Genomic DNA, 15,350 nt, shown 5'->3' with positions numbered 1-15,350 from the left:
GTACCGAGAGGTGCTTATGAAAATTTCACAAAGTTTACCAGATTTCTTACTGATTCATAAATTCACCTTGGGGTTAAATGATAAACTTCGACCATTAGTACGCCGTGAGAAGTGTCAAACCTTATCCAAAGCTATAGAAATGGCTTTAGCTTATGAAGATGGTCAAAAGGGTCAAAATTAGGCAGTGGGTCAAGTTTCCAAGTCTCATTTTATGAGACCTACTTCTGAAGCTTCGAGGTAGACTAGTGGGCAAAAGGGAAAGGCATCTATGTCTAGTGCACATTCCTCTACATAGACTCTTGCAACAATTAAGAGAAAGGTGTCAATGAAGAATGACCGCAGATCTTGTCGTGTGTACGCCCATGCCATGGATAATCCTATGCATGAACAATTTTAATCCCTAGTTAAGCATCAGTGGGACATCATTATCAGTAGCATCAGAAGCATCATCAGTAGCAGCATCATCCTCAGCAGCACAAGCCCCAACTTCTTAATCAGGATCAGCACCATCACCATCATCATCATTATCTTGGGGGCTAGATGACCTGTTGGCAGCCAGTAGCACACAGTCGGCTGCCAGCAGACTGTCTAGGCATGAGACAACAGCAACCAGAAAAAGCATGGCAGCATGGTGGACAACAGTTAATGCAAAGCATATAATTAATAGGATTTAATCCCTAGTTCAAGTCCACAGCAGGCCGACAGGCCCTGATGGCTCGCCGACTGCATCCCTCACATATATAAAAGCATAAGCACATAATTCAGTTCATTCAGCAATCATCAGTCTCATTCATCAGTAGAAGATATGCAGAAGGGCCAGGGTCACCCCTATGGGGCTGACCAAGGCCTAACACATGTCAATGAAGAATGATCGTACATCTTCTCTGTAACATGCAGCGGAATTATGCGTAGATGGAGACTCCTGTCACACAAAGTCACACACGCCTTCTTTATCCTAAGTTTCGCAAGTCTTTAGCAATCCACTTTATCATTTCACACTTTAAGAGATGAGAGAGAGAGAGAGAGAGAGAGAGAGAGAGAGAGAGAGAACTGTACACCTTATTGGGTCCCAAATTACCCAGTGAAGGGCCCCCTCCTATTGCTAGGAGTATTTGCTCTATTACTTTGAAGAGAATGACTGACTTGGGATTGTAGATAAGCCAAACACAAGACCTTCGGAAGACCAAAAGTCGGGCTGAACTGTACATGGCTATAGAAGCACCAATGATGTCCAATCTCAAGGCCAATGCACTCTTCCAAGGGGTTATAGGAAGGCTGCAAACTGTGGCTGAGAGATGGGTTGTTTTGGGACTATTCTAGGCTATGAATATGCAAAATAAATGCATTAATATGCTGCGTTTACCTTCACCCCGGAGGATGGAGCAAACGATGATGAATGCATATGCTGAAATCTGCTGCAGGCTGAGAAACGCAAGGGCTGAAGCGCTTCTTCCTTGGGCTGATTGTTGATGATGCATTTTATGCTAATGTATGCTTCTATGCTCCAAGTGATGATGATCCAAGGGGCTGAATGCTGAATCGATTATGCTTGAATGCTGAGATGAAATCGATGCTAACCATCGCCATATCAGTACACAGTTGAGCTAGCAGATAGCAAAGAAACAGAGGTTTGGGATCGATTGGTTGTAGGCCTTGGTCTCACCATTCAATCCTACTTTGAGGAGCTCAACTTTGATACTACTTGACTCGCACGTTTTGATATTGTGCTAGGGAAATAATAGCATACACAGAAGAAGCCTCTTATCGACTACACAGCGCATGTTTATCAATTTATGCATGAGGGGAAGACCCATCACATTAAAGGTAAGCCAGATCTACCCAAAAATGCATTAATTACTGTTACACAAATGCTTAGAATACCTTGTAAGTCTCTCTGTTTAGGTTGGGTTCAAAAAGTTCCAAGTGTTATAGACACGCATGAAAGTGGAACTCCAACTTGTAATGCCACAATATCTTTGCAAGAGAAAATTCTGACGGAATTTTTTAATGTTTTCAAATTTGACTTGCTCTCTTCTTTGCCTCCGCACAGAAATTTGGAGCATCGAATAGAGCTTGTGCCTTGTGCAACTGTGGTTAATAGACCTCCATACTGGATGAGTTTGGTTGAGGAGAACGAGATGTCGAAGGTGATTGAGGAGTATCTAGCGAAAGGACTCATTCGCCCCAATTTCTCACCATTCGCTTCTCCGGTTTCGCTAGTTAAGAAGAAAGATGGTTCTTATCGAATGTGTATCGATTATAGAGCCTTAAATAAACTTACTGTAAAACATCCATATCTAATGCCAAGGATCAATGATTTGATAGATGCTCTAGGTGGAGCTAACGTCTTCAGTAAGATAGATTTAAAAAGTGGATATCATCAAATTCGTATTATAGACGAAGATGTATCTAAGATTGCTTTTCGTTAGATAATATACTACACTATTCTACTACTCTCTCTCTCTATATATATATATATATATTTGGTCATTATGAGTACCTTGTAATGCCATTTGGGGTCACTAATGCACCAGCCACATTTATGATGTTAATGAATGATGTTGTAAGCCCAACGGAGCGTGTAGTGACATATTCAACCACGTGTACAAGAGATATATATATAGAGAGAGAGAGAGAGAAGGGAGAGAGAAAGATGGATATAGGGATTTCACACGGTACACCACAATCGGCAGGGAATAGGCTGTGGGTCATTCTCGTGGTGAGCTCGGCATCAGATATCTTGTGCCTTGACATTGACTTCAGCCCGACCTCGTCATCAGCACTCTTGTTTGGTATTGTATTCATTTCATTGTATTGGTCCTGGCTTGGAAAAGCATCAGCACTCTTGTTTGGTATTGTATTCATTTCATTGTATTGGTCCTGGCTTGTGGATTGTTCTTGAAATAGATTCCTGAAAAGGGAGCGGGAGAGTCTTACACCGGGCTAGTACCAATGTCTAATGTTTGAATCAAATCTGACGCTCTCAAATACCCACAAAAGTTTCTATATGTGAAAAAGCAATCACTAGGGTAATGAATATGTGGCCCCAAATGGCAATCCCTCTTTCTGGCGGTGACTTTGCTCAAGCAGGGCTTACTAGACAACACTTCAAAGGGGCTAGCGGTGCAAGCACTTTAGAGCGGCATCTCTCACAAGGCGGTGGCCGAACAAGCGTTGCAAGGCGGCTATGCTTAGCAGGCGGCGCAAGTTCACAGGATGGCGCAGATGCACAAGGCGGCGCAGGTACACAAGGCGGCGATTGGAGGTGCTAGTGCACAGGGCGACGATTGGAGGCCCTAGTGCACAGGGTGGCGATTGGAGCCGCATGCGACATAGCTCATAGAGAGGGCGCAGAGATGGCGGCGCTCCTCACTGGGTGGTGCAAAGGGGACAGCGCTTCTCACATGGCAGCGCAGAGGCAGCGGAAGGAGGCGGCGCAGCAGCAAAGTTGGACGTTGCAAGGGCGGCTACCGACGAAGATGAAACAACAAGGTACTGCTTGGGTGGCAAAGATAAAGATGATAATGATGACAATGAACGTCCAAGATAACTCTCCACCAAGTTCTTCTTCTCTCTCTCCAAGAGGATACAAGCTTCTTATATACTTAATGGGGGTGCCTGCTTTTGCCATGCTTTGCTTTTACTTTGCCTCTTTGCTTTTGCTTTTCTCTTTAAATATTATTAATAATAACCAAAGTTCTTGATGTCTTTAGGCCATTCATGGGTAAATTTGTGATGGATTTTATTGATGATATTTTGGTTTATAGTAAATCTTTACTAGAGCGCAAACCACACTTGTTTACAGTATTTGGCATGCTCAGGGAAAATGTGTTGTATGCCAATAAACAAAAGACTTTCCTATGTCAAGAGGAAGTTGAATATTTGGGACACATTATATCGGCACTAGGTGTAAAGATGGATCTGAAGAAAGTAGCAGTAACCTTGGCTCATCCCGTTCCACAAGACATTACTGTGCTTAGATATTTCTTAGGACTAGCTAGTTTTTATAGAAAGTTTATTATTTTCCATTCTGAAATAGCAACGCTATTAACTGACTTATTGCAAGTTACTATTGTTTATGTCTGGACCGACATTCAACAGCAAAGTTTTGATAAATTAAAGCACGCGGTTGCAACTGCACCTGTGTTAAAGATGGTGGATCCATCATGATCTTTTGTTGTTGAGACAAATGCTAGTAGCATTGCCTTAGGACCTATGTTGAGCCGAGAAGGCCGACTAGTGGCTTTTGAGAGTAAGAAACTCAGTAGTTCGCAACACAAGCGGCCCACACATGAGCTTGAGTTGTATGCAATTATACATGCACTCAAGGTGTGGAGGCATTACTTGTATGGAGCTGATTTTAAGGTATACACGGATCACAATATTTTTGTAACCAGCCAGCCATCAAGCAAGATGGACCAAATTAATATAAGAGTTTCACATGGAAATCTTGTATAGACGAGAAAAAGTAAATGTTGTTGCCGATGCATTGTCTCGTATAATGTATTAGAAGAGTTTTAGTATAGTCGAGAATGAGATCATTCATAGAATACGTGAAGCTCAAAAGACAGATCCGCATGTTCAATTGTTATGCAATAAGACTAGCCAAGTAGATGAGGAATAAGCCCCATCTGATTTATTGTCTAGTAAACGTAGATTTGCCATTGAGAATGGAATTCTCAAGAGAAACGACAAGATATGCGTTCCGGACTCAGATAATGTGAGGGTATTGGTGACACAAGAATGTCACAATAGTCCATGTGCTAAACACCTCAGAATTAAGAAAACCATTGAGCTCGTTAAACGTTTCTACTGGTGGCCTTAGTTAAAGAAACACGTTAATCATTATGTAACACATTGTTTACAGTGTCAAGTTATTAAATTTGAGCATGTGAAGTCGCCCGGATTGTTCCATCCGTTGCCTATTCCAGAGAGAAAATGACAAAGTATTTCCATGGATTTCATCATGGGTTTACCCAAAACCAAGAAAGGTTATAATGCTATCTTTGTCATTGTGGATACATTATCTAAGATGACACATTTTATTCCTACTTCGAACAAAGTTGAAGGTCCACAAGCAGCGGAATTATTTATTGCCAATGTGTTTAGATTACATGGCTTGCCAGAATCGATTGTGTTGGATAGAGATCCACAGTTTACATGTAATTTTTAGCAGCATGTTTTTAGTAAACTTGGCCCACAACTCTGCATGAGTAGCAGTGATTGTCCACAAACTGATGGTCAGACCAAGAGAGTCAACCAAGTCTTGGAGGATATGTTAAGAGCTTATGTCGAGGAATGACAAAGCGATTGGAAAAAGTATTTACCTTTATTGGAGTTTACGTATAATTCGCACAAGCATTCCTCTACAAAGTTTTCTTCGTTTGAATTGAATTATGGGTATAATTCATTGATGCCAGGTATAATTGGATTACCTCAAAAGACACCCACTGCAACTAAATTTCTATCTCAGTTGCAGTTAAATTTAGCTAAAGCTCGAGATTGTATCCGTCCGACTACGGAAAGAGCGGTTAAGTACGCTAATCCCAAGTGGATAGCTCATTCTTTTCAAGAGAGGGAGAAATTGTTTCTACTTGTTCCTCGGAGAACTGAGACGCTTTGTACGGATAAATCAACTAAGTTGTCACCTAGATATTGTGAACCATGGACGATTTTGAAACGAGTCAAAGATGTGGCTTATAAGTTAGACTTACCACTAGATTGTCGTGTCCACCCAGTATTTCATGTGAGTCGATTGAAGCGTTCTTCATGACGGTAATAATTTAGTTGATAAACCTGATCAAGAAGATCATGGACCAGAATAGATCCTGGAACAAAGAGAAAGACGATTGTGAAATCGTATTCTTCGAGAGTTCCCTGTAAAATGGAAAGGACATCCCTTAACAGATGCAACTTGGGAAATGGAATTTCAGTTTCATACGCGTTAACCTTAGTTTGTCATCGAGGACGATGATTCCTAAAAGGAGAAAAGAATGTTACGACCCTTACACAAGGCAACACATGGGACTTACACGTGGAAACATGTGGGATGCACACACTGATACGTGGGATTTACACGCTAGTAATGCGTGGGACACGCGGACGTTGCGTGGAAAAACCAATGGCAGCATACTATTGCACATCACCACTTATATTAATAAGTGTGATTGTGGGTGACAGTTGTAGGCCAAAGACCCAATCATGTGTAGCATGGGGTGGCCAACAGGGACACAGGGGACGCGTCAGTATGGTGTGTGGCCGATAAGGTACACACTGGACACCCAAGGTCATTGGTATATATAATGGTTGGGTGGTTAAACATGGTATGCCAAGCTAGGTTTGGTTTTGCTATTGCATTGAGGTCTGATAGGTGCCAACGCGAGCAACTCAAAGCACCGAGCGGGATAGGGGGAATCGCTCACCCCTTGCCCCCTACATGAGAACCTGACTGTGGGCAAACACGTAGAGAGCCGAGGCTCCTTAGATCCATGCTGTTGAAAAGCCCATGTGCAGCATGATGCCCTTCAAGAAGGACCGTCAACTCTTTCATACGTCTTCTCAATGTCGATAAGAAGGGCCACAAAATCTATTTGGCTGGTCTGAGCCACTAATGTGGCCTCCCAAAACGCGAAGGTGTTATCCAAGATGCTCCTATTCCACATAAACTTGTTTCTGTGCCAAGGATAAAATTGGAGAGGTGTGACTGAAGTCAATGGTTGATTCCTTTGGAGGGTAATAGGGCGTCACTAGCGGATTTCAAGGCGGTCACTCTTATGGGGAATCAAATGGACGAGGCCCTCTGCTAATTGCTTGGGAAGGAAGGCTATCAACTTGACCTCATTTTAAGGCCAACGTGGGCGAGCCTTGCATGAGATTCCAATGCCAGAAGGGGGAAACTAGAAGCCCTGGCACTCCTGACAGGGAAGGGCCTAGAGGTGCCCGTTCAACCTCTGAATCTGCCAAACTCTGCAAGGCTGGCAAGGCGATGACCCTCATGTGCTGCCAGAAGTTCTAACATGCCTGATCTCGACGAGACCAATGAGGATCTGCTGAGAGGAGCTGGCAATAGGAATTTGCGACAATGGCACAGACCCTAGGAGGATCCGATCCACCACCCCATCCAGGCTCAAAGGCGGCGAACTCCAACTCTGCAGGGGTGAGGTCCAGACACAGCAAAGAAGTCCCCAGCCGTTGCACAGAGGACTCTTGCCTTCCCTTGATCACATATCTAGGAGAACCACATGCCTCCCCTTGAGCACAAATTGGAGAAATACGATGCCTCCCCTCAAATACACAATGTTGAGAAAACAACTTGCCTCTCACCAAAATGCACACTAAGTGCAAGCTTCTTTATCTCTAAGAGGTTATTTGGATAGGGATGTGGACAGTCCTCTCAACAATGCATGAACCGATCAACTTCCACCAGCCCAGCTTAACCAAACAGTCCATTGAGCTCTTCATACAACCTCCCAACCAACAATACAACCTGTCCTATTTGGCAATTGACTCATGGACACCAAGCACAGAATTTCATCCGACGTCCCTTACTCCCACTCGCGTGTTCCATGCAGTCCTCTAAATCCAATCAAGCCGAATCCCTCTCTGCACCTCTCAATGAGCCCAACAAATGTGGGCAGCCTGATGAAGCAGTGTGTGGGCCAGCTTGGACATGACACTTGTTCCTTCTTGGAAGTGGCCTGTGAAGCCCCCTAGAAAGAAATTAATATCTGCAAAAGGCTAAAATGACCTATGAGACAAAATACATAACATGAAGACTATGAAGGCATGCATCAGAAACATTCACCTCAAAACAATGATCTGATTTTGTTTTTAGGTTTCGGTTTAGGTGAATGTATCTGATGCCTGGCATCGCAGCTCATCCTCAAAGCGAGGCCTGCGCCCAAGGCAAAAGAGGGGAGCCCTCCATCAGAGGGTTGTGAATTCCCCCTAACTTCAGGTGCTAGAAATCTGCAACTGCAGACTGGGCACCTTTGGTTGCAAGCACGAGGCCCTCTCGGGTACAAGTGTCATGCTGGGCTAACTAGTGACTGGTTGCCCACGACACCCAAAAGCATGTCATATACAGTGATGTTGCAATCTCAGCTCTAAGACCATACTGCAGCGATGGAAGTAAAATCATACCTTCCCCTGGGGCACCATTTGTGGAAGGCAGAGCAGCAATTCCCGCTCGGTCATTTCGTTGCATGGTTTATTTACCGGTGGTCTTAACCATGGTTTGTGTCTTGGCTTTAGAGAAATCATTCTTAAGTTTTTGTATCTTACTTTTTGGACCTCTTTTGCAAAAAGCAGCCTTGGTGGTATGTAGGACCAAGAAACTCACTAGTGAGTGAACTCTCCACCAACAAATTAAAATTAAGAATCCCTTGGTATGATCATGTCATCAAAGAGTAGGGTTTCAATTGGGTTAATTTTCCTGCTAGTCATAGCTTGTATTTTTTAAGGGTTGAACTGTTGGGTTTATATATATAGAGAGAGAGAGTTGGGTTTTCAATTGGGTTAATTTTCCTGCTAGTCATAGCTTTTATATATATAGAGAGAGAGAGAGTTGGGTTTTCAATTGGGTTAATTTTCCTGCTAGTCATAGCTTGTATTTTTTAAGGGTTGTCCAACAATTGGGTTTTCAATTGGGTTAATTTTCCTGCTAGTCATAGCTTGTATTTTTTAAGGGTTGAAAAAATACAAGCTATGACTAGCAGGAAAATTAACCCAATTGAAAACCCAACCGTTCAACCCTTAAAAAATACAAGCTATGACTAGCAGGAAAATTAACCCAATTGAAAACCCTACTCTATTCCCCCCAAAAAAAACCTTGGTATGATCTTCATCCAGCACCCCTATTGCTACCTCTTCCCTACTACTTCTTTTGTAGCTCCTCATCACCATGGTCCCCCCCTTCCTTTTTTGGTCCTACTAGAAAGACTATGGAGTCGATATGGGTTTTTGGGGAGTCGTACCTTAACAGGTCAAGGGGGTAATCTCATTTTCAAACTTTTTAAGGTTAAATGGTGGATGTTAAGGGTTAAATGGTTAAGGATGTTAATGTTTGAGTTTGGTGTAAATGTTTTCTGCATATGTCAGACATTTGGCATTATTTGTTTTATTTTTTGGTTTGAAATATTCATTCTTTCAAATAGGTAATTAATATCCTTCACATTTATTGTATTTATAGTTAATATCTTTCAAATACGTAGTTAATATCTAACATCTTTCACATTTATTGTATTTATAGTTTACAAATTTCAATCAAGAATATTTATATTTTAGAAAGACATTGTCACACGGGAATGCTCCTTGCCAAAGGGGTGAAGAGAGAGATCTCAATGCTTAGACGGAGGCAAGAAGAGATGGCACATTGCGATGGTTCTCTCTCACAAAAGTTAGGAAAAGAAGAAGCTAATGGAAGAGGGAAATCTATAGCCACACCTTGTCAAATAGGCATCCATCGAGCAAGTAAGAATACAATAGCAAGTAAGCAAGCAAGAAGAGGGGAGAAGGAGAGATCACAAGAAAACTATTGCAAGGGAATGATTGTGTCTTACTTATTGTCAAAAAAGACTGATATACAACTGGCTAGCTTTCACACTAGTCATCCAATAGCATACAAGCAAGCAAAAAGAAGAAAGAAAGAGAGATCACAAGAAAACTATTGCAAGGGAATGATTGTGTCTTACTTATTGTCAAAAAAGACTGATATACAACTGGCTAGCTTTCACACTAGTCATCCAATAGCATACAAGCAAGCAAAAAGAAGAAAGAAAGAGAGATCACAAGAAAACTATTACAAGGGAATGATTATGTCTTGCTTATTATAAAAAATGACTTACATACAAATGACTAGTTTTCACTTTAGGCCTGCTAAACTTAAATACGGTCTGGCCTCTGTCTTAAGCAACTATGTACACAAAGTCCGTAGACTTTCCCTATTTGACATTAAGCACATCGTAAGGTTGCTTTATATATTCGAGTGCTGTCTTACAAAAGTTAAGTGCCCGTTCATGTGTGGTTAAGATGGCAAAGTACCTTATGGTAGGTTGAGTGGGCCAAACCATGTTAACTGCGGAGTGGTTAACATACCCCCCTTCCTAATAGTGTGGCCGCATCCTCCCATCACCCAAGTCGTCTTGGTGGTGACCCTATTGTCGGGAAATGGATAGTGTGCACAGTCCATGGAGTTGGCAACTGAGATTAAATGATAGAGTTCGGGACCAATCCATAGCCGGATGTGGGGCACAATGATGGGAAGCTTTGGGTAGCCCTGATGGCAAGACAGCTTATCGAGGCGACATGGAAAATGAGAGGTGATGTAGAGGTTTATTGCACTAGGCCTCCGTTGATTGTGAAAGTGGGGTGGACCCTTCATCATGAGATGGTTGGTAGAAGAGCGGTGCACATCTTGTAATTGGTGGAATAAGTGCCAGGACCCACCATTGTCCCCCCATCCAAGGATATCCCTGGAGTGTTGGCATTGCCGAGGCTAGTTGCAAGTTTAAGTGTTTATGTGTGCTGTGAGATGCGGAAGTGAAAAAATTATGATGCCCATCAAGAAATATGCAGGTGATATATATGGGGCAATGGGTGGAAGGTGTGCCCGTGTGTGCACAACTCTCCATAGTAGCGATGTATGCTGTGAATACCAACATCATTCTTGGGGTGTAGTGTGCTTAATTTGAGTCGTTGTGCTATGCATGTGTTTTCTATGTGGAAGTAAGAGGACAAAGGCAATTTTGCACACATGTTGAAGTTTACTACAACCCATTGTATCATCTTGTAATGACTGAAATCTCATATATTGCATGGGTGTGTGGGAAGGGATCACAGTGTTTTATTATAATCCTATCCCTTGTATTAGTGCCATGGATACAACATATCTCGACGGAGGGTTTTCCACTAGACATTATATGTTCCTTCCGCAAGGACTATGAATGGTTCATTTTACACCAACTACCAGAGGAGCAGGGTTGAGTGATGTGGAAATTCTCTGGGATCTACCAGAGTGCGTAATTTATGTAGAGATTGTGCAAGAAGAAGACATGGACTATAATTGACTTTATGTGAATACTAGAAGTTTCTTCGAGAGTGTATGTTGTCCAAACTCGGATTTTCATGATTAGGGATTGGTGTTAGCAAAGAGTCATAGAGTGCTCCTCAAGTATATTTTAAGGGTTGGGAGTCTGATAGAGGCTAGTTGTAGAGGCAAAGACTGATTACTGCTTGTTGTCACCTTACATCGATTTGGTGTCTCCACCACTGAGGAGCCCATTTCAGGTGCCTTTGGTTTTGCCAATTATGTCGATATGGCTCAAGATTTCCCACATTTCCATGGGTTGCCGCATGCAGATGTTGAAAAATTCATGGAGCAATTGGAGATCACTTGCAGGCAAGAGCCTATCTTTATGGTAAGAATTATTTATTTTGCTGCTTACAGGATGAGGCTTGAGGGCTATGAAGCTTTTCTACAAGCAAGAGATCCTCCACAAGGACTCGCCTATGAAGCTACAAAGCAAGAGTTTCCAACATTATCAGAAGACTTAAGATCCTAATCGGGTGTGGCATGAAATTCTGGGGTTAACCCAAGAAGACAGAGTGAACATCTATGTGCATCACTTCACAAAATCGTGGCATGGGTGGTGTGTTGCTCTAGGAAGTGAAACCGATAGGTTTATTGTTGGTTTGAGAGGGAGAACTTAAGGTTGAAGATGGAATTAAAAAATATTCAAACTTTTGAGGAAGCTGTGGAGTTAGGTAGGGAGAAATAATGGAAGATGATTAGGTTGGGGCAGCTTGGGAAGGAAGTAAGTCATGGTGTGGAGACCAGAGAGGAAGGGCCAAAAAAGAAGTGAAGAACTTAGTGTAAACCTTACCCCAACTGTTAGTAAAAAATCAAACTAATGATGAGTTAAAGAAGGAAATGCATGAAGTAGTCAGCCTCTTCAAGAACCTTAGCCTAAACTCGTTAGGGGGTGGAAGAGGAAGAGGTAGAGGATATAGGCCACTTGGTTTAGGGTATAAAGCATATGGTGAAGGTCACAATGAACGAAATGGTGGAGGTGGAGGTAGGATAATGTCTAGAAGGAGGTTTCACCTTGTAATTGGTTTAATTGTGGTGAATGGGGCCATACAAGCCCTAATTGTGATAAGCCTCCTAGAAGGGGGGGAGATATGTACCCTTTGCCATTAATTTTTCCTAATCAAAGTAATGATTTTGTAGTGGAAATCAAGGACCAGCCAAAAGCTCTAGTGGTTTGACACCCGAGGAGAAAGTTAAAGCAGTTGTAAGCTCGATCCAAGTGGAAGAATCAACCTTAGATCAGAAACTTGATGTCATGCCCGTGAAGAGAACTTGAGAGAAAGAATCTGAAGGTGACCAAGAAAAAGCCAAGAAGGGAAACGATAAGAAGACGTATCGACAAGCAAGAAGAAAACCAAACCCAGAAGACACTATCAAGTAGCAGATTTACCTCTAGGATATGGTTAAGTGAATTATGTTGTGCTAAAGGAGGCTCTTCTTAATAAGAAGGTGGACATATCTTATGGCCAACTCATGGAGCTTTGTCTAAGATTAAGAGAGGAGTGGAAAATGTTGGTAAATCCAAAAGGCAAGGAACCAAGGAAAGGCATTATCAAGGTGCACTCCTTAGAGGAGCTTTGTCTAAGATTAAGAGGGGAGTGGAAAATGTTGGTAAATCCAAAAGGCAAGGAACCAAGGAAAGGCATTATCAAGGTGCACTCCTTAGAGGAGCTTCCTGATATATGCCCAGTTATTGATGCTTGGCACAAAGGTCAAGGTATGGGAGAAGCATACATTGATGGGGGTACATAGATATGTGTAATTACACAGTCTTGTGTTAAGAGGTTTGGGTTAAAGACAAGTAGGGTTTCAAGGTTTAGGATTCGACTTGCAAATCATGCTAAAGTAAGGCGATTATGTATCCTCAAGGATCTTGATGTAAAAGTATTTGGTGTAAATGTAAAAGTGAATTGTCACATTATGCCTGCAGGGTTGGGTGCTTTCCCTTTGATCTTAGGTTAGTGGGTGCACTTTAAGATTGGGAGAAAGGTACAATTACACTTTATGATAAAAAAAGAATGAGGAAAAGTTTAGCATGATTGACAAAAAATTGTTAGGGGAAGAAGATGAAGAGGAAGGGAAAAACACTGAGAGTGAGGATGAAGAGGAAGGGAAAAACACTAAGAGTGAGGATGAGAGTGAAAGGGAAAGTGATGAGGGGAGCTGGGTAATGAGAGGAGATATTTTGAAGAAATTGAGGAGTTTCTTAAACCCAAAAACGATGTAAAGGAAGACTTTGTTGACAAAATCTTAAGTACTGATCTTACTTCTGTTGAGCAGCATCAATGCAAAATCATGTTACAAAAGTTTCCTAATCTTTTCATCACATCTTGTGAAGAGATTCGGGGCTTCAAAGGAGAGGCTCTTTATATTTAACTCAAAGAAGGTGCCAAACCAATGTGCCAAAGGTTAAGGCCTATAGGAAAAGATCAACAAGATGCACTAAAGGAAGAAGTGGAGAAGTTATTGAGGGCCGGCTTTATCTACCTAGTCACCACTTTTGAATGGGTGAGTCCACTTGTCATTTGACCAAAGAAGGATGGAAGGTGGAGAATTTGTGTGGATTACAAGCTGCTTAATACAACCACAAAAAGGATGGAAGGTGGAGAATTTGTGTGGATTACAAGCTGCTTAATACAACCACAAAAAGAGACCATTATCCTCTTCCTTATATAGATGAAGTCTTGGATTCAGTATAGCAGGTCATGAAAGATACAACATTTGTGATAGCTATTCAGGCTACTTCCAACTCCATATTTCCCTTGAAGATAAAAATAAAACCACCTTCATATAACACCTTGGGGTCGCTTCTGCTACAAAGTGTTACCTTTTGGCTTAACCAATGGGCCTTCTTCTTTCCAAAGGAGGATTAATATTGTTTTTGCACCTTATCTTGGGAAGTTAATTAAGGTCTTCATCGATGACATCTTCATTTAAAGTAGTAGATTTTTGCATGATGAAAAATTGAAGCTTGCATTTGTAAGATTGGATAGGAGTGGTAGTCAAATTAACCCAAAAAGTGTTTCCTTTCCCAACATAAAGTCAACTTGCTTGGACATCATTTTAGAGAATGGTATTGAAGCAAACGATGACAAGTTGAAAGCTTTGGTACTTTTACTCTCTCCCAAGGACACAAAGCAATTGATGACTTTTATTCACAAAGTTAAATATATGGCCAGGTTCATTCCTATGGTTTCCCGACTCTTGTATCCTCTCCCACAAGTTGTCAAGCATGATCCTCTGGTGTGGACTCATGAATGTGAAGAGGTCTTCAACAAAATTAAGAAAGTGCTTTGTAGCCTTTCATCTATGAAATCTCTTGATTGGGACAAAGAATTTTATGTAAACCCTTTAATAGGTGCTAATTATGTGGGTCTAATTTTGCTTCAACAAGGAAAGGGGGGGGTCTCTACATGAGGCTCATCTACTATGCAAGCAAGGTGAAAGCTGTGGTGGAAAGAAACTATAGTGAAGTGGAGCACGTGATGGTTAGTGTGATCTTTGCTTGTAGGAGATTTTAACATTATCTATTTTGAAAGCCTTTTATGTTCTTGACAAGTTATACTTTACTTCCTCGGCTTATAAACAATGTAATTTTTTCAAAGAGAATGATAAAGTGGGTTGTGGAGTTGCAAGAATTCCAATATTCTTTTCTAGTTGAGGAATCAACTAGAGCTACCCTCATAGATATACTCACTTATAAGGAGGGCCCTATTTATTGTTGTAAACAGGTATAACCAAAGGTGGAGGAAGTTGAAAATGCAAATATGGAAGGTGATTTTTCCATGGTTTTTTATGGTTCTTATAGGAAGGCTCACAACGAAGCTTCAAGAGGGATTGTCTTACATGATCCTAGAGGGAACAAAGTGAAACAATTAACTGTGAAGTTTCATGTATCAAGTCATAATGAAGCTGAATATGCAACTTTGGCAAGGGGTTTTCTCCATGCACATGATATGGGAATTAAGAGATTGAAGATTAAAGGTGATGATTTACTTGTTTTAAAACAAGTGTTAGGTCTGTGGCAAAGTAAAAATGTAGGGGGGGAGAGTTATGTACTACTTCCACCTTGTTTAATCAGATACAATTCTTTTATGTGTGCACATGTGTGTACAGGTGTTTGTTTTTATGCTTGTAGGGATCAGGCGATATGCACTTGTGTGTGTGTGTGTGCATGGGCGTATGTGCGCTTGCTTGTTTAACGAGATATAATTCTTTTATGTGTGTGTGCATGTGCATATAGGTGTGTGTTGCCATGTAT

General features: G+C 41.6%; 1 protein-coding gene across 6 annotated transcripts in view; it reads right to left on the bottom strand.

Moving 5' to 3' along the window:
- The window catches only part of LOC147632769 (uncharacterized), a 45,896-nt gene extending 37,604 nt beyond the window's left edge, over nt 1–8,292 (bottom strand). For 3 of the 6 annotated variants that reach the window (XR_015267233.1, XM_086807629.1, XM_086807628.1), the window contains exon 1: nt 8,143–8,292. Coding sequence is in view for 5 of the 6 variants with exons in the window: in XM_086807629.1 (XP_086663755.1) it covers nt 8,143–8,262 (120 nt within the window). In the remaining variant the exon portion in view is untranslated. Of the gene's footprint in view, nt 1–5,714; nt 5,787–8,142 lie in introns of those variants that run through there. The other 3 variants (XM_086807627.1, XM_086807631.1, XM_086807630.1) reach the window with 2 other exon arrangements.
- Nucleotides 8,293–15,350: the final 7,058 nt, after the last annotated feature.

The sequence above is a fragment of the Cibotium barometz genome, chromosome 13 (assembly GCF_041138505.1).
Source record: "Cibotium barometz isolate CiBa-2024 chromosome 13, ASM4113850v1, whole genome shotgun sequence".
Classification (NCBI taxonomy): domain Eukaryota; kingdom Viridiplantae; phylum Streptophyta; class Polypodiopsida; order Cyatheales; family Cibotiaceae; genus Cibotium; species Cibotium barometz.
This window is presented reverse-complemented; position numbering and strand designations above follow the sequence as displayed.